This window comes from Amblyomma mixtum, chromosome 1 (assembly GCF_055824585.1).
Source record: "Amblyomma mixtum isolate Tamu chromosome 1, ASM5582458v1, whole genome shotgun sequence".
Taxonomy (NCBI): Eukaryota; Metazoa; Arthropoda; class Arachnida; order Ixodida; family Ixodidae; genus Amblyomma; species Amblyomma mixtum.
The window spans coordinates 287,746,540-287,773,782 of record NC_143012.1 but is presented as its reverse complement, the minus strand read 5'-3'; the positions used below and the strand labels follow the sequence as shown (position 1 = coordinate 287,773,782).

General features: G+C 46.5%; 2 protein-coding genes across 7 annotated transcripts; one reads left to right on the top strand and one right to left on the bottom strand.

Annotated features, from left to right (window-relative positions):
• Window positions 1-514: 514 nt before the first annotated feature.
• Window positions 515-25,374, bottom strand: Ankle2 (ankyrin repeat and LEM domain-containing protein 2). 6 transcript variants are annotated; one of them, XM_089566300.1, is made up of 17 exons: window positions 25,070-25,374; window positions 24,325-24,586; window positions 22,658-22,822; window positions 21,808-21,974; window positions 20,987-21,175; window positions 19,532-19,654; window positions 18,565-18,631; window positions 18,088-18,254; window positions 16,352-16,476; window positions 15,037-15,163; window positions 13,578-13,785; window positions 12,004-12,158; window positions 9,510-9,815; window positions 8,516-8,676; window positions 6,359-6,487; window positions 1,505-1,651; window positions 515-966 (listed from the first exon to the last, which is right to left on the bottom strand). In XM_089566300.1, the coding sequence occupies exons 2-17, from the start codon at window positions 24,515-24,517 to the stop codon at window positions 777-779; spliced, it is 2,619 nt and encodes an 872-aa protein (XP_089422426.1). In that variant the 5' UTR covers window positions 24,518-24,586; window positions 25,070-25,374; the 3' UTR covers window positions 515-776. The 6 variants fall into 6 exon arrangements, with proteins under 6 accessions (XP_089422426.1, XP_089422427.1, XP_089422428.1 ...); XM_089566301.1 differs by having other exon boundaries at window positions 21,808-21,971; window positions 25,070-25,373; XM_089566302.1 differs by having other exon boundaries at window positions 515-951; window positions 25,070-25,357.
• On the top strand, window positions 2,814-6,102 carry LOC149371969 (uncharacterized). Its single transcript, XM_089566307.1, has one exon. The coding sequence runs from the start codon at window positions 3,304-3,306 to the stop codon at window positions 5,107-5,109; it is 1,806 nt and encodes a 601-aa protein (XP_089422433.1). The 5' UTR covers window positions 2,814-3,303; the 3' UTR covers window positions 5,110-6,102.
• Window positions 25,375-27,243: the final 1,869 nt, after the last annotated feature.

The window sequence follows — 27,243 nt, the reverse complement described above, 5'->3', positions numbered from 1 at the left end:
TACGAAGCCAAAACCATGGAGCCTAAGGCTCTGACGCAGCTTGCATCAGAAGGGTTACACCAGAGAACACTTCAAGCTCACACTGGTGTCGTGCACTCTTAGCACATATCTCTGGCAGTCAATCACTGTCCTCTTTGAAGCCACAGAACTCACTCTTCAGGGATACAAAGTGCTGCAGATTCCAAACAAGCCATACTGCAGGGTCCTGAAGGAAATACTGTAGCCTGGGAGCTTTCGAAAACGATAGCACATTCTCTGATAACCCAAATACTCAGCTACAAAGAAGCTTTCATCACCTTAAACTGAAAAACAAGCTATGTGAAGAAAATAATGTCTTGCGTATGTCCAGTATTCCAGCCTGTCAGGACGAGCACTGAGCTGAGTGCTAGACTGTGCGCTGCAGCAGCACAATAAAGGATTTTGTACTCTTACAATATATCAAATATGCAGCTTTAAGAACAACCACATTTGCACTGTCCTCTGCAGGAAGGCAGCACAGGAATTACACACAAGGCATGGTGAAAAAACAGATTTACTTTGTGCCTTTGAAACTGCATAAATAAATTACACGTCAGGGTTTCTAAAACAGTCACTCGCTCACATTTGCAAATAAAATGGTCAACAATCCTGAGGCACCAGAATCTGCACCGTCATATACATACAGTATATACTAGCACCAAACCTAGATAAAATGCAGCTGCACGCACAAGCAACGTATTGGCACTAGGCTCTTGCAACAGCAGCAGGCACATCATGCCAGCTGAAGAGGTGCTGCGTCAAAGGTGTTCTGGACTGCTCCACTGCAGGGTTCTGGGACGCAGCTGTTGGAGTGGCTCCCTCTGAGGAGTGCGGCACCCTTCTGATCTACTCTCCCCATTTGAACGTGGGGAGTCTGCAAACAACACCATGCGCGACGCATGCCTCAGGTTGGTCGCCGATGGACTTGGCCACCTGCAAAGAGCACGGCTGCAAAACATCAGCACTTGGGGAACAGGACAACAAACAGTTCAAACAAACAGTCCTTCACTAAGTACCAAGAAATTAATTTAGAAACAGAAGTAAAAAGGCACGAAAGAGCACAAAATTGAAGGCGAGAACAAGTGCTGATCACGCTGCTAAAGAAGTCGCTTCTCGGCAACGCACGGGCCATCCATGTGTGCACCGTTTTTCACTCTCACGGGATGACATCTGCTCAGCTGCAACAGCTCAGCTTTTAACTTGCAGTGATGCAACACAAAAGAGGCTCGACACTCAAGCTGAACTTCCACCTTAGTCACGTATGGCCCTGTCTTCTTGGCCCTGTCCAGTTATTGCATATTGTTGCAAGGATAAAAAAATTCTTGCTCTGATGGCTTCACCATTGCAACAATTGACTTTCTAATGAATCAAGTCTTGGGTCCCAAGCACCAGCAATCAACAGCTTGCAAGGGAAGGTTTCCTTTGGTGCAAAGGTATTGCGGAAGCTTTTCATTAAGCTCAAAAGTAAGGTGCCAAGCCAGCTCACCTGGATGTGGCTTCTGGCGGGAACGAGCGGACAACTTGCATCCACTGATGCACACACGGATAAACAAGCGGATCCAAGGCATCGGGCTCCAATAGATGCGGCTCTATGGCCCTTAGCACATCTAGATCCACTTTACTTGGCTGTGACCTGCACCGCACAGGGAAGAGAACAAAGCATAGCACACTCAAAAATTACAAAGCGCTCTTTTAATTTTCACGTCACATAAAGGTTTTTCCTCATAGATGGGGAAATCTCAGATATGACGCTTATGCAAAGGGCCATCCTAATGAAATATATATTTACACTATCGAGGCCCACATCTCGAAATTAAAAACAAAGAAAGAAACAACAAGGTGCATAAAAGCACTATTACCTTACCCAGAAATATACTGTCTCTCAATAGGAAGCGCCTTCAAAACATGCTTCCCTAAAAGCTGTAGGCACTGCCATTGCAGTGGACAACAAAATTTATTTGCTTTTTTGTCATTAGGACTTTGATAAGCCTCTCAACACACTTGTGCTGCGTCTATGTTTGCTTTGAAAATTATCACAATGCGCAAAAATTGTCAACCTGCACATCAACACAGCCAAACCCACTTATTTATCCCACTCTGCTCACTAAGTGGTAAGCACAGTAAGCATAGCATAGCTCCACAAAGTTGTGTGCAGCCACATGCAGCATGGCTGCAATCATTACTGGGGACATATACGAGACCTGAAACCTCACATGGTTTTCTTTTCCTTGCAAAAATGGGTGTGGGTCACTTAAATGCAAAAAAAGAGAGAAAGAGAGAGATGCAACACCTGCGCACCATCGCCCTGGCTCACACATCCTTCAAGGTCACTGCCTTGATTCTTGTTCATTCTAGGAAGCAACCTCACTGCATGGAAGAAATGGATCAAGGCAGTCATAAGCAGACAGCGCCACCCGTCATCCTCCAGTTTAGACACAAGTCTTTGCATTTCTTTTTATGCCAGGTCACAACAAAAGTCGTGGCCTCATAGTTTAGCCTAACTGCAAAAGCAACATAGTCTACACCTACATGTCTGATCATAGTGCCAGATACAGTCTGCACGATATGCCCCGGCTGTTTATTCCTTTGAAGCCAGGCGAACCCAAGCACAGATGAAAAACTTTGCAGCGCTGTAGCATGCCAACCTGTGCATCTACATAAGGCTTGACTATGACCAGGTTAATGGTTACACCACGTGGCCACCTTTGCTGTCCACTACTAAGTCTGAGACTATGTGCTTCAGACATTGTTGGCATCACAGCTGCAGCAGCACGCCTTTAGCTGCAAAACCAAAAAATAGCATGATAACGAGTGATAAAAAAAAGAAAAAAAAATCCCGACACTGCTGTTTTAGGGTAGCTGACAACCACGGCAAGCCTTGCTTCGCTACCAAACAGCAGTTTCACCTGTGCCCCACAGGAGACTTGGCACCAACGTCACAGTGCAGCTGTGACATTGGTGCGACAAATATGCATGTTTGCTGGCATCATGCTGGCATCACGTGGGCAACATCGCCAATCAATATAAAACTGACAGGGATCAAATAGACCTCTTCGTTTGTATAAACTAGGTGGCGCTAGGCACGCGCCCTATCTGGTCAGCTGACTCGTACATCTGTATATATATTCATCATGAACTGTGAATAAAGGAGTTGGTCGAAGTACGTGGTGGGTGCTTGACGTGGTGGTGCTCTGGCTGCTCCGGCGCAGTCGGGCCGGGCAGTTCCCCAACGGTAAGGGATACAACAGTTGGCGACGAGTGGTGAAGTAACCGAACGCGGAAGCAATGAGCCTGCATCAACTGCCCGAGTTCCTGCCGACGGCCGGGAAGCCCGCCATTACTTGGACGCAGTGGCACCGCCTTTTCAAGAACTATCTCCTGGCGTCCGGGAGCGACGCTCACCCACCTGCGCGCCGTAAAGCTTTGCTGCTACACTGTTTGGGTGTGGAAGGCCAACGCTTGTACTACGCGTTGCCGGAGGAGAAATCGTCGACGCCGCCTACAGAAGGAAAGGAAGGAAGCGGTACGAGCGACGAGTACGATGCAGCTGTGGCTACGTTGGACGCTTACTTCACTTCTAAAACGAACATCGTCATGGAGCGGCATCGGTTCGGACAACGCACCCAACTGCCCGGGGAGACTGCAACAGCGTTCGTCACGGCGTTGCGTGAGCTGGCATTAAGTTGCGGCTTCGGTAAGCAGGCTGACGATTTTATTCGTGACCAACTTGTAGCGAAAACGTGCAACCCTGTTCTTCGGGAACGCTTACTGCTTGAAGACACTTCGCTCACTCTTGAACGTGCACTGGCTATTGCAAACAGTATCGAAGAAGCCACGAAATACTCACTTGAGCTGCAGTCATCGGCTGTGAGCGTTCAAAAGGTCGAAAAACATCGGACGCCATGCCGCTCAGAAACGCAGTTACCGCGTTCGCAGCAGCCGAAGTCCTGTTTCCGTTGCGGGTCTTCAGGGCATCTTGCAGATTCCAAGACATGCAAGGCGCGGGGTAAAACATGCAGCAAATGTGGCAAACGAGGACATTTTCAGCATGTCTGTAGAAGCGGCATGCCTGACGAAAGGGCCCTTGCTGTCCGAGAAGTCGACACCTGCAGTGCATCCGGCGATCTCAACGTGTTGCTTCTCGACCGGCAGTGCAAAGGAGAGATACACACAGAAGTCCTCGTACAAGATGTTCCTATACGTTTCCTCGTAGACACGGGCTCTGCTGTCTCCATTCTGTCGAACGCCACGTATTCAAGGTTGAAACGCTTCCCTTTGCAGCCAACATCAGCGTCACTCTACGATTTCTCTCGCCGCAGAATAACCATCCAGGGGTGCTTCACGGCGCCAGTCGTCTTCCAGAATCGGCAGGCCGACATTCTCTTCTACGTCGTCAAGGGCGGTGCTGACATTCTCGGCATCGACGCTGTCGAAACGCTGCGTCTGCGCATCAATGGTACGTCATTGCAATGCACCCATATAACGCAAGCGCCAGAAGGCCTTGGCCCTGAACTGTTTTGCCAGTTTTCTGCAAAACCCGTGACACCACCTCTGCCGCCAGTTGCATTCCCATCTGCACCATGGCAGAAGCTAGGCATCGATCTTATGGGCCCTTTTTCCGAAGTGCCGGCAGATTGCCGTTTTGCCATTACAGCCATCGATTACTACAGCAAGTGGCCTGAGGTTTGTTTCTCAGCAAAGGTGACAACTGCAACAGTCATCTCCTTTCTGCGAAGTATCTTCAGCAGGGAAGGATATCCAGACGAGATTGTGAGTGATCATGGTGCTCAGTTTACAACCTTGGAGTTTGACAGTTTTCTCAAAGAACGTGGCATCGCTCATACGTATTCGGCAGTCTATCAACTGCAAGCTAACGGGCAGATAGAGAGGTTTAATCGAGTACTCAAAGAGTACGTTCAAGTCTGCACACAGGAACATCGGCCTTTGAAGGAAGCTATCACCGAATACCTTGGAGTCTACCGTTTCACACCGCATGCGACCACAGGAGTGAAGCCTTCTGTCCTTCTTCACGGCCGTCATCCCAGAACAAAACTTGATCTTGTAGGAGCGCCAGGTAAAGAGTTTTTTTAAGATCCGCAGGCAGCGATGAAGTCCATCCGCAGCAGAGTAGCACAAAAGCAACAAGCAAGTAAGACTTACACTGACCGTCGACGAGCTGCGAAGCACTCTCCATTAACAACAGGTCAACCGGTGAGAGTCAAGTTGCCTGGTCACGTGCCTAAGGGCACTTTGAGCTACTCAAGTCCATTCACCATTGTGGACCAATGTGGTCAAGATACCTACAAGCTCAATGATGGCCGCACATGGAATCGGAGTCGGCTGGTACCTTGCCCCCAACCAGTTACACCACCTACAGTTCCGAAAAGTTGTTCGCCTGAAACAGCAAAACCACTTGGCGAACCACAGCAGGAGAACCACGACCCACCCCAGCAGCCATCTGTTCAGACGCCAGTTGGAAGGGACGTTCCAGGACTGAGGCATTCGACGAGACAAAGAAGACCACCAGTGTGGTTTAAAGACTATCAAAGACATTGAGTGTTTATTGTGTTTTTCCAGTGTTAGTTACTAACTCTTTTTGAGGGGGGAATAATGTGGTATTGTATTCTGTAGTTATGTTTGTATAAACTAGGTGGCGCTAGGCACGCGCCCTATCTGGTCAGCTGACTCGTACATCTGTATATATATATTCATCATGAACTGTGAATAAAGCAGTTGGTCGAAGTACGTGGCGGGTGCTTGACGTGGTGGTGCCCCGGCTGCTCCGGCGCAGTCGGGCCGGGCAGTTCCCCAACGGTAAGGGATACAACAAGTGTGACATCAGAAAGGTGTGGCAAGATGGGCTAAATCGTCAACCTCCAATTCTGCACCGGTTTTTCTGGTGTCAAGCGCTCCCCCGCCGCCTTTGTTCCCCAATTCGAGACGCCTTGCAGCCTTTCTACTCCCTCTGAGAGCCTCCTCGGTACGACCCATGTTTTGCCCATTGAAACAAAAACAAGTGCTGACGACGTACGTCGAGAGAGGTCTATTAACAAGCTTCTATTCCCCCTTTTGAAAGCTGTGGTATTTCCCGGGGCTAAAATATTTGAGGACCCCAACTTTACTGCGTCAAAAAGGTCACACTGGTACTGTCATTGCAGACAGTGAAAGCCTGCACCTATGCTAGCTATGCAAAGGAAATAGAAGGAGATCTAAGAGGGCTGCAGCCGATGTTGGCATCTGCTTAGCTGCCTATCAACACAACTGGAATGCACTCTAAGTCTCTCCGGAGTTGCAGCAGTTCCCTTCTGGCTGACCTCTTGAGTGAACAAGCAATGCTCACCCCTGAATGAAGAACATCGGCCCCTCGTCCGGGGTGTGGGCCTGTGGAGACGGCCCACTGGAGGAGCATGGGCTGGTGGGAGGGGTGAAGAACACTTCCTCCTCTTCTTCCTCCACTGGCTGTGCTTGGCTGAAAAATGGGGCATTCCCAGAGAATGAGCCAGACCGCAGAAAGCCAGCCATCTACCTAGCATTAAGCACTCCGGTCCATCTCATGACAAATGTTAAAATAACGAAGACCTGTCAGGAAAAGTCTCTGGAAGTGGTGAACTGAAGCAAACTGCCAACAAGCACGTTTACAAGCACCCATGTGATATCGACAATATCATGAGTGAAAGATGCATGTAACAGGGTGCAAAGTGTTTGGTAGGAAAATGTGGCGAAGAAAATTGCAAAATGAGGCACTGCTCCTCATTAAGCAGAGCAAAGCATGCAAAATGTTTTACATAACTCAAACATATAGCAAAAATATGTATAACACAGAATATAGTAGCCTGCAAGCAGTGCTGCCATAAGGCATTTAAAGGGAAACTGAAGCGGTTTTAGAATTCGATGAGTTTAAGGTTTCCGTATGTGTGAAATGTGCTGGTAAAACCCGCGAAATCATTTTGCTCTAGCATCTGAAATGGTGGCGTAATCGCCAAATAAATTTGTCACAGTTTCTCTGAATGCATAGCGACAGGCAGAGGCCCCGATAATGATGTCACGCATAACGGCACTACGTTTCCAGCGAAGAAATGGTTATTCCATGGAAGAAAACCGACGTCATAGAAGGTGAAGCTCACAATGCATTGTTTGGCGCCATCTGACGATACACAGCAGCATGCAGGCGTAAGCAGCGGACATCGAAATTTTGGCAACAATGACGTCACTATCGAGTTTCCTCGCACTCCTCCAACGTAGTGAGGAGAAGCCAGCGACATGTCTTCCTGTTCAGACTCCATCTAGAACCACAGTTACCCTGCGGCAACAGGCAGCAGTGACTGCATTAGGCACTCAATCACATCATAAAGGGAAAAAAACAAAAATCATGACGTTCGCCTGTGCCGTAAATGTGGGACTAGAATGCACCCATGCCAGCAGCGTGCCAGGTGAGAGTCTAAGCTGTCATGAGCTGGATTGTACCGTTATGGGCACATGTCTCCAATTTGAAACACCCTGGGTTGACACAACGTTTACCAATAAAGTGCACTGCCAGCCTCTCATTCCAGATGGTTTCCACCGGCCATCATACGATGCGGGCCACGAATAATTTTCCGTCGTGTAATCAAGGTTTTTAATGCATTATTCCCATGAAGGATTCACAGAGCCCACGTTAGTTTGTCATGAAATACGAGTCGTCGCATGAATATGGAACGGATAATCGGGGTTCCACTGTAGCCAGCCCTAGCTGTCACAGTGCTGTAAAATGTGGCCCTGTATGCACCTTGAGTGAGACTGTGTGCCATCGATTCTCTTCCATGTGTCCCCTGATTTAGTACAGTTCACCTATACACCGACTCTCTCGTGACCCTACACATCTTAGGGCTCACCGCACAATCCAGGTTCACAATCAATTCACCAGCTTTGTAAACAGTACCCCTATTTTGTCCCCATACAATGGATTTGTGCCAATGCCCAAGGTTCGCATAGCATTCTCGTGTATACCATGACACACCTCTGACACTTACGACAACCCTCCGCACTTCCCACACATCCATTCCCATCAGGCTGCTGCGGTGGCTCAGAGGTTATGGTGCTCAGCTGCTGACCCGAAAGATGCAGGTTCGATCCCGGCCACTGTCGTCACATTTCGATGGAGGCGAAATGCTAGAGGCCCATGTACTGCGCCATGGCAGTGGATGCTAAAGAAGACCGGATGGTCAAAATTATCCGGAGCCCTCCACTACGGCATCCCTCATAGCCTAAGTAGACAAGACCTGCACCAGCAAATGCACTAGTTCCTCCATGTTCGCATTCCCTTTCCTGTAATCTTACTTGAATGGAGGAGGTATCCGTGCACTAGATTCGGGCAGGGGCACCACGGACCCTGTCTGTCCATCACTGGTAGCATGACAAACAGCTGCCGACAACTGACAAGTGCCCCCATAGTGACACCCTTTCTATATATACGGCAATTAAAAACGCCTACTTGCAAAGTGCATAGGATACAACTCACCAATCCCTGAGAAATGCCGTTTCCAGGCCAGCTGTCCTTTGGGAGCACAGGCAGTGGAAAGGCTCGACATCGGCAGATCCATCATCCAACAAGGCACACAGGTAACGCAGGACACACTGAAGATGACGTTTGAGTGCTCGACCTCTCCTTCGGCTGGACGGCTGCATATGCACGAAGCAGCATGCAGATTACTCACTCAGAAAAACCACAAGAGCAAACCTTTTCTGCCTCTCCTACATTCATGCAACACAAGCTCTTCCAACAGTCAACTGAGTCAAAAGCCCTAGAGATTTTCACACACTAAAGAGATTTTCCCACACTGTGCACACACTTAAGAACCCCAGGTGGTTGAAACTGCTGGAGCCTTCCACTAAGGCACCCCTCAAAGTCTGAGCCGCTTTGGGACGTTAAACCCCACAAAACCATAAACCATAAAACAAAGCGAATTATCTGGGAACATATCAGCCAGTACAAAAACGGTAACTCTTTGGGCCACTGCTCACAATTTTAAGTGTACGAACCGAGAAATCGTACAAACAAGACAAGTATCAGTGAGGTTCTACAGTACTCGTGCCCACATCCCATTATGACAACTCCAAAACCGAGCCTCCATGCACAAACAACCACACTTGAATGGCCTGGCTAGAGCACATCTTTGCTTATTTTTTTTGTACAGTAAGCGCACAAGTGCAGAGCTTTGATAAGACACCTATGTGCAGCTCTTTTATTTTTTACTTGCGTACGCTTGTGTAAATGCGTTCACTTGTACTGCAGTTATAAACAGTTTCTACTTCTCCTCACTATCCTCACTCCTGTAAGTTCCTACCTTTTCCTCCTTTTGCACATCCACCTACCCTATGAATTTTTTTTCTGCCTGCAGCCGTTCAGGTTCCTGATGAACTTATGTGCCAGTTTCTGTGGCTGGCATGTGTCACTATCACTCTTCTTCCTTTTATTGCTTTACCTACGTAAAACCACTCCTCTATCATCACACCTTGCAGGCGGCATGCCATCTGCTTTGCCGAAATCCTTTGCACTGTGATGCTGTGAGATGGCACACCTGTCGGTAGCGTCGTCCTACATCGGGGGGCTCGGGGCCGTCGTCTTCGTCGTCCGTCGATGGGGGTGAAGGGGCCCAGTGGGGCAGGTGGGCACGAAGCGCACGCAGCAGCCCCTCGCGCTCGGCAGCCTCCAGGCTCTCCTGCAGCAGCACGTGCACCTCTCGAGCCAGCCACGGGTGCAGCTGCCACAGCTGGCCCTTACCCTGGCTCCGCTCCAGGTGGCCCAGCTCATGCAGCACCTGATAACACCACATGTGTGTTTTAAGGGCACACACAACGACAACAAACAGGTTTGACCAAAGATGGCAAAACCTCAATAATTCAAGGTCTTTCAATTCGAAATCCCACATAATTCGTAAATTTCTGCAGTCACGTAATTTGTAATGTGAACTTTACCCAATGATTCCAGCAGACACCCTATACGCACTTAATTCAAAGGCCTGAAGTGCTACTATATGGGAACACACGAGTTCGACTTGTGACACCGCGTTGCACTGGATAAAACAAAAAATTGAGCTATAGTTTGCATGTCACAGCTGTAGAAACAGCGCGAAAGACACAGACAAGAGAGTACATGGGAAGGGCGCTGAAGCAGGTAAAGAAGTCAAGGCAGCCTGGTTGTCGAGAAGAACGTTGGTGCACAGAAGAAAGCTCAATGTACCACAGAAATTAACTGCAGCAAAATGGGAAGTAGGGCTAGTTGTTAAGGTGGGTAAGGTGTGCTAGTTGGTACATCACATTTGTGCTGTTCCAGTCTACTTGCTTGTTTGTGCCTTTCACTGTTTCTACAAAGTTGCACTGATTACATGCAATAGGTGCACGAGCGTGCACTGAGCAGTGCAACGCTTAAAAGGACACATCAATGCTTCACTCATCACACCACAGACAGCAAAGGCACTCTGGCATACAGCACGACACACTGACATCACACTGGCTAAAGCAACCCTCTGCACTCCACCACCAACATATGACTGCCACTTAGCAGTACACTATTAGGCACATTCAGACAGCACTGGTGCCAGCACCCAGTCTAGTTTCAATGCTGTGCATGCCGTGCACCATGCTCAACTCATCAACGCAAATTATGCCATGCCATGCTTGGGTTGGCTGGATAGACCACGAACGCATTCTTCTCGTCACTCCTTTTCAACCGACAGCTTCTTTTCTGTGCATGCACCTTAGAGCTGTGCTGTCACTAAACTGCACATCTGACCTTGGCTGCCACTTTCACATGCATCGAAAACACGAGTACAAATTCACTGAAGAAACACAGCTTTGTCAGTAACTCAGTTACATCAAGCGAGATGCACAACGATGTTCTGTAGACCTTGAAACCGGCGTGACTGAATTTCAGGCAACAAGCAGTGATGCAGCGATACCGACAAGTCCAAACAAGCTCTCAGTGTAGGAAAACTTAATCGTTAAATGTCTACCGCAGTTCGCTGCGCGCAATGGTAGCAATACTAGAGTGCTGCAAGCGGTTGAACAACATTTAGTACTTGCCATTTTTTGCTATGCTTTGCTTTCAGATAACTCAAAAACCTGGATGATTAAAACATTTTATGCTGTCCAATCTGTTTCAAATTAAGGAGGGTCTACTGTACAAAAAAAAAATGAGACGAGTTCATTACAGAGGTGATATAAGCAGTAGAAAAACTTTCCAGTTAAAGAATTCTGAGGGATGAGCAGGAAAGAAAACACCTTTCTTTGAGCAGGCTCTTCAGTTACCACTTAATTCAAGACCATAAGCCAAAAATGAATCTTTCCAAAGATATATTGGGCACTAGTTGCTGTGTAAGTACGGACTGTATCAAAGATATAAGTCGCAGTTGCAAATGCATAGGACCACAAAGCTCAGCAAGAATGATTGCAAGTCTTCACCTCCTAAAAAACCTTATCCTTGGTATTCACTTTGTCCCAACTGGTATTTTTTTTAAATTCACAAAACTTTAAAAGGCATGAAAAAATTTTTTCGCAAAAGTTTGATCGACAACTGCACATTGAATTTCATCCTGGTTTAAAATGTATTATGTAACTAAGAGAAAAATGAAAGGAGTCTGGAGGAAACTTTGCCCATCAATGGGTTTATAGCGTGCCGTCGTGGTCCGGCCGAAGAAGACAACGACAGCCCCAGCATGACTGCCAAGCACGCACAGACTGGATTTCGTGTCTGCTTAACTGCATGCCTGCGGCACGCTGTCCCGCTCCCGCCTGGCTGAGCACGTCCAGCCAAATATAATTGTGGAGACCCGACGACGAATTGTGTCTGTGATTCATCTCCACAGGTCCAATAACTGCTTGAAAGCATCACCATCTCCAAGCTCCTTTCACACTTATAAGGACACCTTAAGCTGCTTGGAATTTGGCATGCTGGGTACCCACGAAATCTCCCATATGAGCACATCAACTGATCTGGGGTGGCTCTACCTGGTCGGCCAGCTGCAAGGCCAGGTCAGCCTCAGGCTCAGGCCCAGTGTCGTGAGCCAGTGCCCAGTCACACAGCACCCTTGCCAAGCGCTGGGCTGCCAAGGGACCACCCTGGGCAGAGTTGGGGCCTCCACACAGGGGCCTCCAGGCAGGTCCTGCCAGCATAAAAAAGAGCAGACAAACCAGGTCACCCCTGGGCGGTGGGAATGAACGTGAGTGCCTGTTAGCAGACACTGCAGCGGGCAGCAAGTGAACCTGGAGCAGCTTGACTCTTTGTCCTTTTGTAGCAAAATGCTTCCTGGAGAGCAATAGGCAGCACAAACAAAACAGACACAACTAGCATCATTCCACACTAAGAACCTGATCAACGAAAGCTAAAAGGCAAAGGCTGCACATTGAAAGCCTGAGAGGGTCATAGTTAATTCTGTATTTAAAGGGATCGACCGACTGAAATGCCTTACAAGGTTACTGCGGAACAGAAAAAAAACTGTGACTCATATTGACAGAATTGAGCTCTCTAATGCTGATAAAACAAGTATTTATAATATTAGCTGCGACTGGAAATTTCATAAACAAGATGAAGTTACAAAGTGCAGTGAAACTTTAATATACTAGATGTATCCCACACTATGACCACATCCCAGCAAAATAACTGTTGCTAAGTGCACAGCATTTTTTTTTTTTCTTTCAGAAGTGGCAACCATATTGTAATGATTTACATCCTCAACTTGTCTTTTGCTGTAAAAAACAAAGAAGGATAAAAAATGGTACTTCTTTGACATAAACAATGGAGTGCTTCAAGTAGCTATAAAATGGCTCCACAGTGTTCTGCATCTCCTGGCCAATACAGTAGGCCTGAGTATACCAAACCTGTCATCGTCAGGTCATGAGCTGTAACACTTTGAGTGCAAGTGCTATGCTGTACTAAAACTGTCTATTACTGTCTGGTGTCTGAATTTGTTTTTGGTTTCTCCCTCCTGTCGGCGTGCAATTGCTCTTGCACTCCCTGATCGCAGTTTTCAATATCAAATTATGTAAAAATGAGCGCAACCACTAACTGAAAACCTGTGAGAAACCTTCAACAGCACATCTAATAAAACCGTTGAACAATCAACGTCTTTTTGAACACCAAGCTTTTTCGTTGCGCCAAAAAAAATCTGGTACCTCAATTAGTCTGTCAGCCTCTTGGAGCTATCTCATTCTTTCAGCCCACATTAAGATAACCTACCAAATCCTCCCCAATAACTGTAGCTTTGCAACCACTCTTGATATACATCTATGAGTACTAAATGAATTCTAATAATGCCGGATAAATGCGTGTAAGGGCCGCACTTTTTTTTCCACAATCGAGGGCCAATTTTTCATGCTGCAATGCAGCTTGGCTCTGTCTTCTACAGTTCACGGTATTACCAGTACATCGGTTACACTATTAGCTTTTAGATGTACACAGCGTCATGCACCCATGCCCACGAGGCAATTTGACCATGTTGAAATAAATAATTAACAACGGCCATAGCACACAGCTTGCTTCTTTGGAATTCGTTCAGATGCAATGTGCAAAAAACACTGCGCACCTTTTGACAAGGAAGTCGTTCCATTGGGTGTCCTTGGAAGCTTGGCACTGAGATGATGGCCATCCTGGCCACCTCCCCAGCTCTTTTCGAGTGGAGGGCCCAATCTCAGTTCACCCAACGCTTCACAGAGCTGACTGATGGGACTGAACACTGACTGCTCATCTGATGCTGCAGGGGAATTCTCCAGAGACCACCGCTCAGAGACCACCTGGAATCATAATCGGGATCAACTTTTAGTAACTGTCGCCTTAAAGCCAGTTATACTAAGCCCAGGTATTTCAAATTATTAATTTAAAAAGATAGATTAAACAAAAGATTCCACACAGAACTCAATACTGTGTGCATGCCAGCAGATGTGCCACCTGTTTCCAAGCTTGTAAAGTACCAACGGGCTGCACCTGGCCCTTAACCCATCACTTTCTATGAACTTTCACTCATGTTTTGATGCTCGCGTAGCAGGAAATATTTATTAATTGCAGACCGGCACTCATTTCAGCTAGAGCGTAAGCCTTCAGCATATCTCAAAATATTGGTAAAGTCGAAAGTTTGTCATGCCACACAATGAACTCCAATATGCTCCGTGAGTTGACTTGTCACTGCTTTAATTTTTGCAGCAATATTTAGACATTTCACAATACTACCAGTCAAAACATGAGAAATGGTCACCGTCCAGCCACACATGGGGCTGCATGTCACACAGCAATCTAACAGGCAAGTCTGCACTAGCGGGCTGCAGTGCATGACCCTCACCCCTGCTGTGCATTCTTCTTTATTTTTGAACTTCTTAATTCTAGCAAAGACACACACTGCCTCCGCTCCTCGCAGCGGGGAAAGGAAGCAAGGGGCAGAGTTCATATCCCAAGGGAATGATGGTTAGGCAGAACGAGAGAGCGAACATAATGGAATGACCAAATGGCTTACATTCTAACCAGGGCAAGTGTGAACACAAGATTTTTCTATCTGGAGAAGCTACAAAATTAAAGACAGACTCTTTTTCAGACTCATTTGCAAAGTACAAAGGTCCAGCCAATTCACAAAACAGAGGCCAATTAAAGTTGCACTAAATATCCACACCTGAAAACTTCCTCTACATTCGAGCCCCATCAGCATGAAACCAGCATTTCTGGAGGAAATTTAAAAACGAAATTACAATTTGGTGCTTCCAGTGGGCATTCAGGCATCCCCATCTCCAATATTATGCAAACACAGGACAGAAACAGTATGCTTAGTTAGCACCAGTGCGACCCCATAAGCACATGACCACATCCTAAGGCGGCCTTTGCCACAGGCCACTCTCAAATCTGCTGATCACAACCCTTGAGCAAATCTGTGCTCAAGAATAAGAAAGATGGGGACTGTATGCAGCTTTGCAGACTAGTACGAATAGAGTTCCAATTCTGAATTATGGCTCTTTACATGCACAGGCAACAGAAGGGGGGGAAGAAGTAGGCCATTTCACCTGAGAGCGCCTGCTTCGTAAGTGATTTTCAAGTTTCTCCAAGCCCTCGGGAGAAGCCAGGTTGCACCAACATCCAAGGAAGGGCCAGTATTCACTCCAAGGCACCCTCATTTCCTTGGCAAGGCCACTGGAAGGCAGTTGCAGAGCACTGATTTAACAGAAGAGTCATAGGCACGTGCTGAGACCAGTGGCTCCGGCAAGAAATTAAGAAATTTTGTACAAGCAAGAAATTCATGAAGGCATCCATTTTTTTTTTCAACAGAGAAAATCCTAAAAATGCATTTATCTGATAGAACCATCCCTCAACCATCCCTTCCAAGAGTCGCCCATAAATCTGCCCCTGGCTCAGACTTATCTTTCGTTATGTGAGAAGCCTTTAAATGCAGACAGCAAACGAGGTCAAACAAAAAGATAGCCCAGTGTACTCACTGCTACCACTGAAGTTTACGATTTTATTGAAGTACCACCAAAGTAGCCCAACTCAACGTCTTGCTGAAGCACCAAACTGCCACTGAACTTTACGATTTTATTTGCATTCAGCATCCAAACAGTCTAAACAACCACAAGACATGTGCTAACTCTGCAATGTGGTGAATCAAACCATAGCAACTTTCCTATCAGTTAGGCCCCATAAACCTGTCAGGTCCTGTGCTATCTGTTGTGAACGCCAGCACTTCGCCGCCGACGGAAATCCTTCAACAGAGGGTGAGCAACACGAGCTTCAAGTCAGAGCAACCCGAGCCACCCACATGAGGAGAGAGAGAGAGTGTGATGTGAGGAGAGGACGAGCATCGGCGCGTGAAGACAACAGACTCAGGTGTTGGACACGAAAGAAGCAACACCGCCTTTTGTTAACCATCCGCCCTTTGTAACAGAAAGGCTAATAAACGTTTCGGAATTGTTCTGTCACGCTAACACTAATGATCAAATCTTCTGCTTTGATAAGAGGATAACAAAAAGCTTTAATCTGCATGAACATAACTACTATATTCACGCCTCGTTTAATTACACCATTCTGTCATCTTTCTTAATTTCCTAAAAAGATCAGTAGTCTTACGAGTCTACAAAAAGCTGCCTCTGAAATAATAACAGCTGTATCATTCCTGCCTGTAATTACGACTGTTTGCTTCCTGTGTTCAATCTATGAACGAAACCTGCAAACAAAACCTGCATTTTCTAATTTTTGTAGTTGGGAGAATTTTCCACAGCCATTAAGGTTCCCATCATTCTTACCAGTGCATGAAGATTAATTGAAGTTATCTTTGCCTAGCATGTCACCACATAACTGTGTAAGAAATAGCGTAAGCAAGCCTACCGGCCAATACATTCCAGACCCTTCTCAATATCAGCAAGCCTCATGTTGTCCATTGGTGGAACTGGTGATCTGAGGCCGATGCTCCGCCGCTTTGGAGTTTTCCACTGGCGGTACATACTGCGTGCCTGGGTGGACGTTGAAGGAGTACAATCAGTCCCAAGCCATGCTACTCAAATGCATAATGAGTACACTTTCGGCATACATTTGCTCACTGGAAGAAGCCCAAGAAGAAAAAGCCCTTTGAGCACAAAGCTCAAGGTGGTATGTGCCTTATATATTGTAGGGACTAATTCTGCATGCCTGTAATCTGCCCCACCCAACGAAAAGGCCCACTGTACACAAAGAACAGGTGGTGCTAAATGAAAGCAGACAACAGTGGACAGCCTGATATGCCACTTCAGAAAATATAATAACAAACGACCACGCCCATATGAATGATATATACTGAAATTAAACGACGATGCCACTAAAAACTGCATTCCCTTAGCGGGCCCATGGGCTCATTCAACTGTGCTCAAACTGGCCAACGAAATCGAATGGTAAAGTAAGCAACATAACCCATAAACTTTAGGGGTATGCGAATATTTGAAATTTCAAATACGAATTGAATATGTTTGTTGTTCAGTTCACACTCTATTCGAGAAATAAAATCGGAGAATATCTGAATATCTGTCAGCGACCAAATACCACCGACTTTCATAAATCCAGCTGCGGCAAAACTACAATATCCCGGCAAATTATCTGAAGAAAGAGTTATACGGAGTTTAAGGCACAAAAGCAACTAAGGCTATGATGCGATGATGAAGAAAGAGTTCAAAGTGCTACGAAAACGGTAAGAATGCGCTTGGACTTACATAAAAACAAACCACTCTGCCCCAAAGTTGTAGCATTGTAAGGCACGCATTCGATGCGTGTACTGTTAGCAACTTGAATGCCGAACGCAAGAATTTACTGCACTGCAAGCTAATGCATGCAACTGCAACTGATGAGGGACAGCCCTGCTAGTACAGCTCTTGCGGAAGCCCTCTTTTTCATCCAGAATGGTGACAAGACGATAAGGGCTTTCAATTCATTTTGATCAATCCTGGCAAGGACTCCACCAGAACGCCACGGGGAGGAAAAGAGATGGCCGTATGCCACACAACGTACACTGTTAGCTGTACTTCAGAAACACATGCAGTGTGCACATTCGCACAGCCTACTGCCTCACAGCGCTTCAGCATAGTAATCCCGTTAAAATTTCAAAACACTTTGCCACAATACCACAGTATGACTGCCAAGCTGCATTTCAGCCACCAGCCTTTCAATCCACGGACCCTGTAATCCATTCATTCTCGATGGGTCTGGCTTGAGGAAGGTTCTCGATGACCCGCTCCAGGTGCGCAAGTCGTGTGCTTTAGAGCTCTTTTGATGCTTATGATGCACCCAACATACAAAAGGCATTTTAGCCAAAGTCAAATTTCATTGCTGTTGGCCTTTCAAGGGACCATAAAATGGATTCAAAGTTGTTGGTAAATGCGTACTATCTATAGGTGTGGACTATCCAGCATCTTTTTTTAAAATATTGCCCAATTTAACGTGCAGACAATCTAATAACATGTTTGATTCTTCAGCCAAAATTGAGCCCTGTGGATCATATGCAGGGTGGTGATTGTATACCACAAGTTATGGTAACTACCAGAGCAAGGAGAAAGCCACAGAGACAGGTTGCAGCCCAATGTGTGGCAAATTCGCACCTCAGTGGGAGACATGGGTCCAGCAGCAGCCATGACACTGAGCGACGTGTCCCGTGGGCTTGTCACGGGACTGCCACGCATGGGTGATGCCTCAGGTGAGAACGGCTCACCAATCGTGGGTGCCATCGAGTTGTCTTCGGAACGCAGAACTGGGACAAACACGCGTTCTGCCAAGTGTGAAAGGGAAGAAAAAAAATAGTGATAGTTGCTGAGCCTCTGAACATGAACTGCTTTCGTCCTGATCAACAGTCATGCCAGCACAACCAATTAACACAAGATTTACTGCATAGCTGCACACAACTGCATCGACCTCACACACTGATGCATCTCAAAGAACTCTCAAACACATTTCTACTTTTTAAGAATTTGGCTCAGCTTCTCACATGAAAGGAGACAGAGCCAAGAGCTGAGCTTGTTCGGGGCTCACAGGGTGTGTCAGTGAAAGGAGGTGAGGTTTTCAAGTGAATGCACTCTCACCTTCGAATAATGAGTCGATCCTCCTTTTTAATTCAGGACTTGCAGATGACAGCCGGTCACAAATTATCTGGAAAAATTGGAGGCATGCACTAACACTTGAGGCTACAATCAAAAGAAGAAAAAAAAGGGAAAAAATGTGTGCAATGAATTAAGTGTACATTTACTGCATGTTCTCTATGCAAGCACAAAAATAATAAGATTAACAGAGGAAAGTAATACTAAGCCTCAAAACAATTTTCACACCTACAAGTAACAGTAAAACCTTATTAATCAGAACCCTACTTATTCAGAAATCCGCAAAATTCAGACTGCCAGCGTGGTCCCAGCCATCGCCCATGAAGACTATGGCTTCGGACACTTGGTTAATTTGGATACTGCAGGCCTAGTATTGGTTAATTCTGACAAGTTCCTGGCCAAATGTCTAGGTATGGCCAGCAGGGCAACCAACTGTTCAAAGTAGACCTCCTCAAACCTGAATTGCATTGTGTAGTGCCGCCCGCACACCTGAGCAGATTTGATTTGAAACTCCTAACAATGTGCAGACAATAAAGAATTGATGGAACTGTGAAAATAGACAATGCCACATAGTTACCTCAACAGCTGGTGACCGATGCCCAGCCTTGTACCAAATAAATTTACTGTGATGCGAATGTTTTTTGGCAGTATTTTAAGGTCATCTAGTAATTCAACCATTTTTTTTTCCCTGTCCAGGTCCAAATTGAGCGGCTTTTACTTTACTGAGAAAGGGCCTTTCTCGCAATATGAAATGAAATGCTACAGGGGTTCTAAAAAAACTGGGATAGGAGTCCCTTGTATTTTGCGATGCATGCAATCTCATGAAATGTGCCAAAAGGTACTTCAGAACACATGAACTCCACAAATGCTTTTGTTTTTTTTTTCGCAAGGATAATTTATCACGCAAAATGACCACCTGCAAAAGAACCCCGCAGTGAGTGTTACTGCTCACCTGTCGTGGGGTTTGTCCTTCCTTATTGAGCCTGCTACGGTCACATTCGGGCAATGCTAGAAGCAGCTCAACTGCTTCAAAGCACCCAAACTTGCATGCAAAATGAAGTGGTGTCTCACAACGCTAAGAGAGAAAAAACAAAAACAACGTTCACAATGTTTAAGACAAGGCCCCTTCAAACCGAGAATAAATGTTGCAATGAAAAGGCAAGAAGTACAAGCACAGCAATTAGACTATATTAATACATTGAGATGAGAAAGGGGGACAAAGTTGATCCATAAAATGCCGGCAGCAAGAAGGATACACAAGAGAAGAGAGTGTTGGCCTCACTGATCCCTCCATGGAAATCAGTGGCGGCTAGAACATGTATACTCCAAAGCCCAGAAACAACACAGGTTGAAGCTAATGCAATTTCATTCGATCCCCCCTCTGTTGTCAGTGGACATGATGACCTTCAGTAGTTTTTAAGTTCTCGCAATGCTATTCTAACAGCCTACTTCACCTGTCTGGTCACGTCCTTTTGCAACATTGCCAGCACACTCATTACAGGCAATGCCAGCGCGACTGAGAATCAAACAGAACCACAACACGCCGTGTCCCTTTTATCAGTTTGGCATCACAATGGGCTACCAAAAAAAAAAGGGATTTGTCTGCTACTCCATGGACTCAAAATGTATCTGCCATGTTTTTCAAAGCAGTATACACTGGTTTTCTATCTTCTATCTTTCTGTTGCCTCACAAACACATGCTCACATTTGGGTTTGCATTAGTAACGGCACGTTGCTGCGATTTCCTTACAGTATCCACACCACCAACACAGTGCACTTCCAATCCATTTTTGTAAACAGCAGTGAAACCGAAATAAATCGTCTGAAAGCACTTCTCACAGCACCATGGCAAGGGAAGCTTTTTTATCCCACTTGATTAGCTGATAATTAGTTCATTTTCTTTTCACACCAGCAATGGCATCTTCACACATCCTGTCAAGGTTTAAACATGCATTCTTAAGCAAGACGCTTTAGCCTGTTGTCCACTCTGATGAATACCGCTGTGATATCAAGTACGAATGCAGAAATTTCCCATTGCAGATAGACATGGGCAATTTGACATCAAGAGAGCATTCGGTGCAAATGTCACTGTTACAAAATGTCTTCATGGTGCAAGAAGGAGTTTAATCGGAGTGGTCTCTGGAATTAGGAAGTTGCAGTGGGTCAGTCCTAGTGTTTGTTCTGCAGGAGAGCCTTTGGGGCTGTCATCTTAAAATCCAGCCGCAAGTGTTGGCAATGCTACAATGCAATAACAGTAAAGATGACACAAAACAGCATGCTTTTGTAGACTTTCAAATGCAGATTTTCGGCATGTGCCCGATATACATTGCAAGCCCAATTGTAAAAAGAACGCTAATGGAATGCATAATAAATAAAGCAGCCATAAGGATTATGAATAGTGCCTTACTCCCTTATCTGGTGTGTTCAGGTACAAATCTAGAAGAAATGCTGTCCGCCGAGTCCTAACATCGGCACTGTCGTCCGGGTACAGCAACTCGAGAAAGCGTGGTTCCTGCAGTGTCTCGAGCAGTAGTCGCACCAATTCAGGCTGCCCCTTTGCGCACGCAACATGCAGGGCATTGTACCTATAGCCTTCCTGCACAAAAACAACACAGCCCCAAGAGAACAGCTGGATCACTTTCAGGCATTAACCTGGAATGTTTTGCATGCCACAGAGATTGCCATGTCCAACAGGTTAAAAACAAATCCGTACCGGGCAAGGTTGTTTCCATGCATAAGAAATGCAGTGTCTATAATTTTTTACTTTTCCATCAAAATAGAACCATCCTTTTTCAGAACTGAATCGAAGACATCTAGTCAGCTTAAAACAGACCAGCCAGACATGCACAAAAAAATTCACTCATGTTTCAAACCGCACGTAAACAGCATTAGCGAACTAAAACATAACAGTCATAAACAAGGTATCAGCGCAAAACAAATGCATGTGAAGCTACAAGAAATATCAATACCAGAATATATTTTGCTGCGTGCTTCATTTCGCAACTTTTCAATACTGTAAATTTGACTACAACAGCAAGAAAACCAAAATATATAAGAACAAAGGCATCAAATGGCAACACAAGTCAAAGGTAGAATAAAAAGAAAATCCCCCAAAACGTAATTTCCACTAACAACAACAACAACAACATAAATGAATTTCACTGAAAACCTAGACACGTGCTTTCTACAGACATGCCTCCATAAATAAAGAGTGAATAAACTGGATACCTGCAGTATGGTTGGCGTGTCACCACTTCCGACAAGGTAACGAGGATTGGACCAGACGTTTTGTTTGAAGAAGTTTGCATCCCCCGCCTCAATTGCCTTGCGAAGCTGGACCAGGTCTTGGCTCTTTGGTGCTCTGTAGTTGCTGCTCCTCTCTCCAACAAGTGCTGCTGAAAGCAACGACAACCATACACATGTACAGACCACTGTCGACACAACAGTCACTAACACGAGCTTACTGGATGGCTGTGAACAAGATCCATGTGCACACAACAGTTCAACAAGCAATATAAGGGCATGCAGAGGGCATTTCTGAAAATGCCTATAGCACTGCCCTGTATTGGTAGTCACATCTATTACATAAGTGGCACCAAAGACCAAAAAGCACTGAGATTTACATAAAGGTTTCAACCAGAAAACCACACGAAGCCATTTAAGAGGAATGGAAGTTTAACATAATGACGTTTCTTTAAATGCCCCCAAAGGAAAAAATGTGACAGCATCCTCCTGCAGGTTCTCAGTTGAATCTTAAGGATAAAACGGGTCCACTGAAAAAGCCACAGCATTTAGAAAATAAATGAAGCAGATGCTTTTGGCCCAGCACAGCTGGTTGTTACCACTACCAAGGTGTACCTGAAAAAGTTTTCACATACATATGTGCTGGTGGCCTTCTTTGCACCACTGAAGCCAATCGAAAGTGCATGAAGTTACATCCCAAACATATTGTTTCCTACCATCGCACCTCTCTGCTTTGTTTTAAGCAAGAGGAAGAAGCTGATCTGCTAATATCTGTTTTGTGCTCCAGTCAATCAGACACATGGCTCCCGGTTTGCAAGTGTAATATTGAACCTACCTGACGTGGAGTCTGAAGAGTCTGTGGTTTCCACAGGTGCAACTGCAGGTTGTATGCTGAAAGCTGCTGCCTCTTCCCTTGAGCTGAATGCCTTAAATCGAGCTCCACGATACTTCTTCACACAGCGCAGTGCCAAGTTGCGGTCCACAAAAACCAAGGGCAACTCTGGGCAAGAGGGAAAGATCGAGTTCCAAGTGCAATTGCCTCCCTCTCTCAACAGCAACAAATTGTAAGCACGCGAACAGGAATATTGTTTTCATTGATCCTGTCTTATGTAGCACAACCCACTCTGGTGCAGTGAAAAACCACTCTGGTACAGCAAAAAAAAATAATGAAATCTTTGCAAGTTGCGCTAGTCAAAGTGTCAGCTGGCTTGGTTTAGTTTTCACTAGATTTAACATCCCAAGGCAACTTAGGCTATGAGGGAAGCCACAGCGGAGGCCTCTGGACAATTTTGACCACCTGGGGTTCTTAACGTGCACTTACAAGGGCCTCTACTATTTCGCCTCCATCGAAATGAGACCACCGCGCCCGAGAGCGAACCCTCGTCTTTCGGATCAGCTGCTAAGCACCATAACCACTGATCCACCGCTGCGACTTACGTGTTAGTAGGTGCATGGCACATTCACATGAGAAAATGCTGGTCTACTGTAGATGCAATAAACAACAAGAACGCGATGGCTTTGCGACCCTCGAGGAGGAGATGCCGTGCTTCGATTCGCATGAGGCGAAGTGCACTGGGGATCCACACAGCATTAGTTGGTTGGTTGGTTGGCCTCAAGTAGAATGGCACATACCCACTACGGGGGAGTGGCCAAGACACAGGCGGTGAACTGTTGGAATGATTAGGAGCTTTAGAGGAAAAGGAGAATTAATAGGGCATAGGCTGACAGAATGGACGACGCAACGAAAGGGGTCCTGTTAGATGGGAGATCGAAGATGGGACGACGGCTTTGTGTGCAAATTTGAATGCATCATATGGAATGGTTCAATTTTGTATTGACTGAAAGAGAGACAGAAAAAAATAAAATAAAAAATATAATAATAATAATAAATGAACTGTTTGATAATCAGAAAAATGAAAACAAATAGAAAAATAAATAAATAAAATTTACATTAGCATGGGAGTCGCTGTGTTTCTACAAGAAATTTTTGAACTGCACAGCGCGCACTCCTGTTGCTTCGTCCCAGCGAAGTAGCGCCAAAGGAAAGAACAACCTCAGTGGTCACAGGCAGACCCAGCTGGTGAAACGGAATTTCTAATAGGCGCCTCCTCAAAGAAGAGAATCGGCGGCAGAACAGCAGGTAGTGATCCACTGTCTCAGGCTCGGCACAAAATGGGCACAGTGGAGAAACCGCCAAGCCAGATCTGTGAAGGTAGAAATTTAGCAGAGGAACTCGGCATCGCAAACGCGTGAAAGAGACCTCCAGTCTGCGCGAACTCCAGTCTTTGCTGCTCCAAGGGAGCAGAAGGTGGTTATATTCGGGAGATGAAGTAAGCGCCGAGGCTGAAAATTCCTGAAATATTGTGTAACTGCGAAACCTCACCGCAGCTGTATATGCGCAGGTTGGCAGGACAGCAATTATTGGGCCACAGAGAGAGGCCCTTGCTAATGAATCAGCAACCTCATTTAACTGAATGCCCACATGACCCATGCAGCACCTACCGTCGTCATCGCACAGAGTCATGCCAGTGCCCAAAGCCACGCCGAAGTATGCCACAGGAGCTGCTTCCCTTGACGTTCCGTTCACTTTGCACGCCGAAGGCTGATCGGAGGCAACAGCGACGGTAGCTGTCCCGTCCGCAGTCAGCCCGCCTTCTGCTTCATCTTCTTTCGTCGTACCCATCGCAAACACCATGGCCAGATCGGAGAGCTTTTAAATCATCACTGTCACCGTTTGTCTTTGCTGTCCAAAGTGGCGGGTAGCCTGCAACCATCAGAGCGGCGCTGACATCAGCAAAAGCAGTCTCCCATGTCTAAACTGCAATAACTAGCATAACCTCCGATATAAATGAAAAAGAAGCGATTCGTCACTAAAACCCTAAACACAACAGGCGAAGTTAAAGCAACATTCATCGCACAACTACGGCACAACCTCTGCGCCTCACACAGACCGTTTGTTGCAGCTGTGCCAATTCCGTTACTCGCACAGAACGCGGTTAGCCGCCGAGGTGAAATAAGAGACGGTCATGACTAGATTCGACAAATCAACTTTTCCCACTACGTGTCACACGCAACAGAAGCAGGGTGTTTCGAACAGTGCAACGCTTGGTGGCTTGAAAAACCTGTCCAACGGAGTTAATTCAAAACAAGAAAATGCCTACCAGCCAACCTATAGAATGCAAACAGGATTTAAGCTCGCTAGACGACGACTTCGCGGACGCGCAGCGAGCGCACGTTCCTCACTCACCTTCGGCAAACCTTACATGTCGCCTCGAATATGAGCTACTCCTCAAGATTTCCTAGGCTATGCGTGTAAGTACGAGTTCGTTCTTTTTGTTTGATTGTTTTTTCTTCGTGTCAAGCACAGCCAGCGACAGAGAAGGCGCTGGTACCGCGCATAGCGTACAGTCTACATTTGACGTTCTCGATCGTAGTTTCATGCAATATGGCGGAACTGTGAAGCCGTTGAAGCCCGGCCGCATTATACCAGTGCTGTTTTTTCTCCTTAATCTGCGAAAATAACTGTTATAAAATCAAAATTGCTGTATTAAGTGTTTAAACTCGGAGCAAGTTTCACAACTTCAGTCGCGCTTGTCGTCGCTACAGCATCATTTCGCAAAGGATGTCCACAGCCCGCTTGACCAGTTTGTAAAATCCAATGATAACTCTTTTGTTCTATCTCAGGCTCTTCTCCTCCGCTGCACTTAGCGAACCATGGAGGAAGGAGCGAACGGTTAGCGAAGTGCATGTGATGTACCCCGGAGTCCCCGGAGGCGGCAAGGGCGGTAAATTCAAACACTCTAAAGTCGCGTGGCTTAGCACCGAGCTCTTTCCGACGAATAAAATGTTTCACAATCAATCAATCAAACCACTGTGCTCACAAAGAATATTCACATTAACAATAGATTAGGCTTAGTCATTAGGCAGCGCTCAAAGCCCCCAAGAAAAAATTGTTTACAGCGGCAGAAATGTTGAGGGGATTGTAAAACCAGGCACTGGTAAAACCATCCGCCTGCGCTCTTGTGCCGGGCGTGTCAGATCAGTTATTGTGGAGAAGTTTGGGTCGGAACATCGGTGGTGGTTAAAAGCATTTATCAGCGATTTAATAATTACAGAGAGGTGATTGGAGTAGGGCCCTTCCCCTCGCAATACTAGTTGGAGCAAGCAACGCCGCCCGTATCCGTTGAACCAAGGCCTTTTCGGTCTTGAGAGAAAATCTGAACATGCGCATGCAACAGGGGAGAGGCGGAGTTTTATCTAAACACCACATTCTGTCTAATTTGTGAGCTGCATTCCCCACAAAGAATTGTTACTGTCTTCTCTTCCAGCGCAGACACTGCGCTGTGAAGAGAGGGGCTGAGACTGCCGAAATACCCCAGAAAGCAGAAGATATGACAGCCGTCGCCGTAGCTCAGCGGTAGAGCACCGGACGCGTAATTCGGAGGTCGTGGGTTCGGATCCCATCGGCGGCATGTGGTTGTTTTTTCTTCTGCTTTTCTAATCAATTAGCTTAGTAATATTCTAAATCGAACAACAGCACAAAAATAAATAAAATAATTTAAAAAATCCCCTCCGTCTCTTGGTTTCTGTGGCTGTTGGCTTCTCTCATATTTATAACGATCCCCTCATTCCCCTTCCCTTGTTTGCTTATTTGCTTAGCGAGGGCCTCGGTTCTGGCAGCCTTGACGCCATTGGAAGCATAAGAGGGTTCCCACACACCTTCCACCCTCGCCGTTCGATGACGTTCTACGTCACATTAGCGGTAACTCAGGACGTGCTACGTCCGCCGCTTAAGAACGTGGGTGGCGCTGATGAACACTCTCAATGTTAGGCTATTTGTTAAACATAAAAGTTGGAGGCTTATCAAGGTTAAGCCCCAGTGGATGCGAAGCAGCCTTCGTTTTGCATTCTTATTATTAACGTCCTTAGCGTTTGGAGGCATCTTGACCGCATACACGCCCGGCGCAAAGACGCTGGCGCGGTTGCGGGCACAGAGACTGACGCGACGGCGGGCGCGCGCCGCTTCATCCCTGGCGTGACGTCACATATCACGTGATGCAGCGATGGTGACGCCGCGTCGCGCGCGACGGCGCGAACCGAAGCGTGGAGGCCTCCGCCGGGCGACGTCCGAGTAGTCCGACGGCGCGATATGAATTCAAGATGGCGCTGTATGAGGCAAAGCCCCATCTGCAGCCGGTGTGACGTCATCACGTGACGTCACATTATGTGATCTCACTTCAAGGTCAATGGTGGCCACCGCCGGGCGTCGCGCGAAGGCCCGAAACCTACGTTAACATGCTTCGCAGAATAACTAGGTATTTTGAGCGGAAAATGCTGACATCATTACGGCGGGTGCGCGCCGCCTCATCCCTGGCGTGACGTCACATATCACGTGATGCAGCGATAGTGGCGCCGCCGCCG